A 1,639-nucleotide genomic window follows, 5' to 3' on the forward strand; every position below is an offset into this window, starting at 1 on the left:
CATTGCTTTTTTTCTTCAGTTGTGGGGTGGAATCTATTTCAAGTTGCGTGATAAAAATTAGGTTCTTGAAAAACCATGCATGATTAATGCACCTACCTGATGGCAACTGATGAGGCTCCAATGAATGTTTCTATTACAAATCTCATAATTAATATATCAAATACTAATACACCATCACTTACCACACTGAATACAATAGCTCCATCAACAGTAATTTCAACTACTCCTTTAGACTCAAAGAGGTCACCATTCTTCACAATATAATCCTTCATCTCCTCCACTAGCCAATGTGGTATCACACAAACAAACGTCAGTCGACTACTATGGACAGTCTTCAAGTGAATGAGCATATTAATATCTTGACTGCGAAAGGCAGCAGCTAAAAATTGCTCAAAATCATCTAGAGTTGTTCTGTCAATCGGCCACAATACTTCAAATGTCACCTGTGGATAATAAAATGTAAGTGTTGCTATTATACAGATAAAAGTCTAACCTCTCTACTACCAGTTGTACCACAATATTCAATGGCACTTTTTGCAAAATCCTTTGCTAGAATCTCCTCGTATAATCTTTTCCGTTTCTCTTCAAACTGATTTAACTCCTTTGTAATATCACTCATCTTCATATCCCTTGCTAAAGTTGTTAGAATTGGAAATTTTCTCAAAGAACAGTAATTTCGAAGAACTTGTATTAGCTCAGTTTCATCATCTACTTCATTGATTTCTTTCCTCCTTGACGGCCTAATGCCAACCAAAGACATCTTTACATCTTTAAGCTTCTCCTTCTCTTTGAAAATCTGAATAACAAAACGTTTTAGTATATTTGCAAATTCCGTTGTCATTCGAAAATACTCGTCCTCTAAATATTCAGGAACTATAAACAAAATACAGTAATAGTGAACATGACAATAATGTAGACTACTTACGATAAATACTGTGACCAGAAGTAGTAACAGGCTCAACTTGCTGCTCTTCATGAGCATCACTAGACAAACCTAAAATTGATAATAAAAACTTATAGCTAAACCAAATCCATTTATATACCCGTACCTCTGACTCTATCTGCCAATGCTTGTTCTCCAAGTTCCTCTAATATCTTTTCTAACCTCCTCCATGTTGGCATTCCCTGTTTATTAACATTATCCTTTCTCTTCAGCCAGCAAGACAAACACTCCATGAAATGATCCTCAACTTTTGTGCTATTAGCTTCTATGTTACTAAGTGTAGTGTAATAGAGGCCAGCTGTCAATCCAAATTCTCTCCAATTGCGCAGAGGAAACTCTTTTAGCTCAGTCCAGACTTGTTGCAAGTCATGGATATCTATAATAAATAAATACAGTAAAGCTAGATATAGAGGAGTGTATATAACTGAGAATAGAGGTATCACCACCAACAGCCTCCATCCTCTGCTATACTTGAAAGTGGGCAGATACAGCATAGAGTAACAGTATCTATGGTTACACATTCAGATGAATCTTATTATAATGTTAAAAGGAAAAAACAAAAAATAAGCCTTCAAGCTGCCAAATAATTATTTCATTAACTTGTTTATTAAATTTTTCAGTTCATTTAGTTTCATGTCCAGTTGTTCCTGTATCCCGTTATTAATCACATGAGACCTCATCTAACGCACACTCCGA

At 35.3% G+C, this 1,639-nt stretch overlaps 1 protein-coding gene across 1 annotated transcript; it reads right to left on the reverse strand.

Moving 5' to 3' along the window:
* Window positions 1-96: 96 nt before the first annotated feature.
* LOC109592451 (uncharacterized) lies at window positions 97-1,437 on the reverse strand (the record flags this gene model as incomplete). Its single annotated transcript, XM_020007884.1, has 6 exons — window positions 1,369-1,437; window positions 1,050-1,319; window positions 926-994; window positions 494-873; window positions 183-443; window positions 97-130 (listed from the first exon to the last, which is right to left on the reverse strand). Coding segments are annotated over exons 1-6 (1,048 nt in total), but the record flags the coding sequence as incomplete, so codon positions are not given.
* Between the last annotated feature and the right edge of the window lie 202 nt (window positions 1,438-1,639).

This window comes from Amphimedon queenslandica, unplaced genomic scaffold (assembly GCF_000090795.2).
Source record: "Amphimedon queenslandica unplaced genomic scaffold, v1.1 AMPQUscaffold_5175_Cont22851, whole genome shotgun sequence".
NCBI classification, from domain to species: Eukaryota; Metazoa; Porifera; class Demospongiae; order Haplosclerida; family Niphatidae; genus Amphimedon; species Amphimedon queenslandica.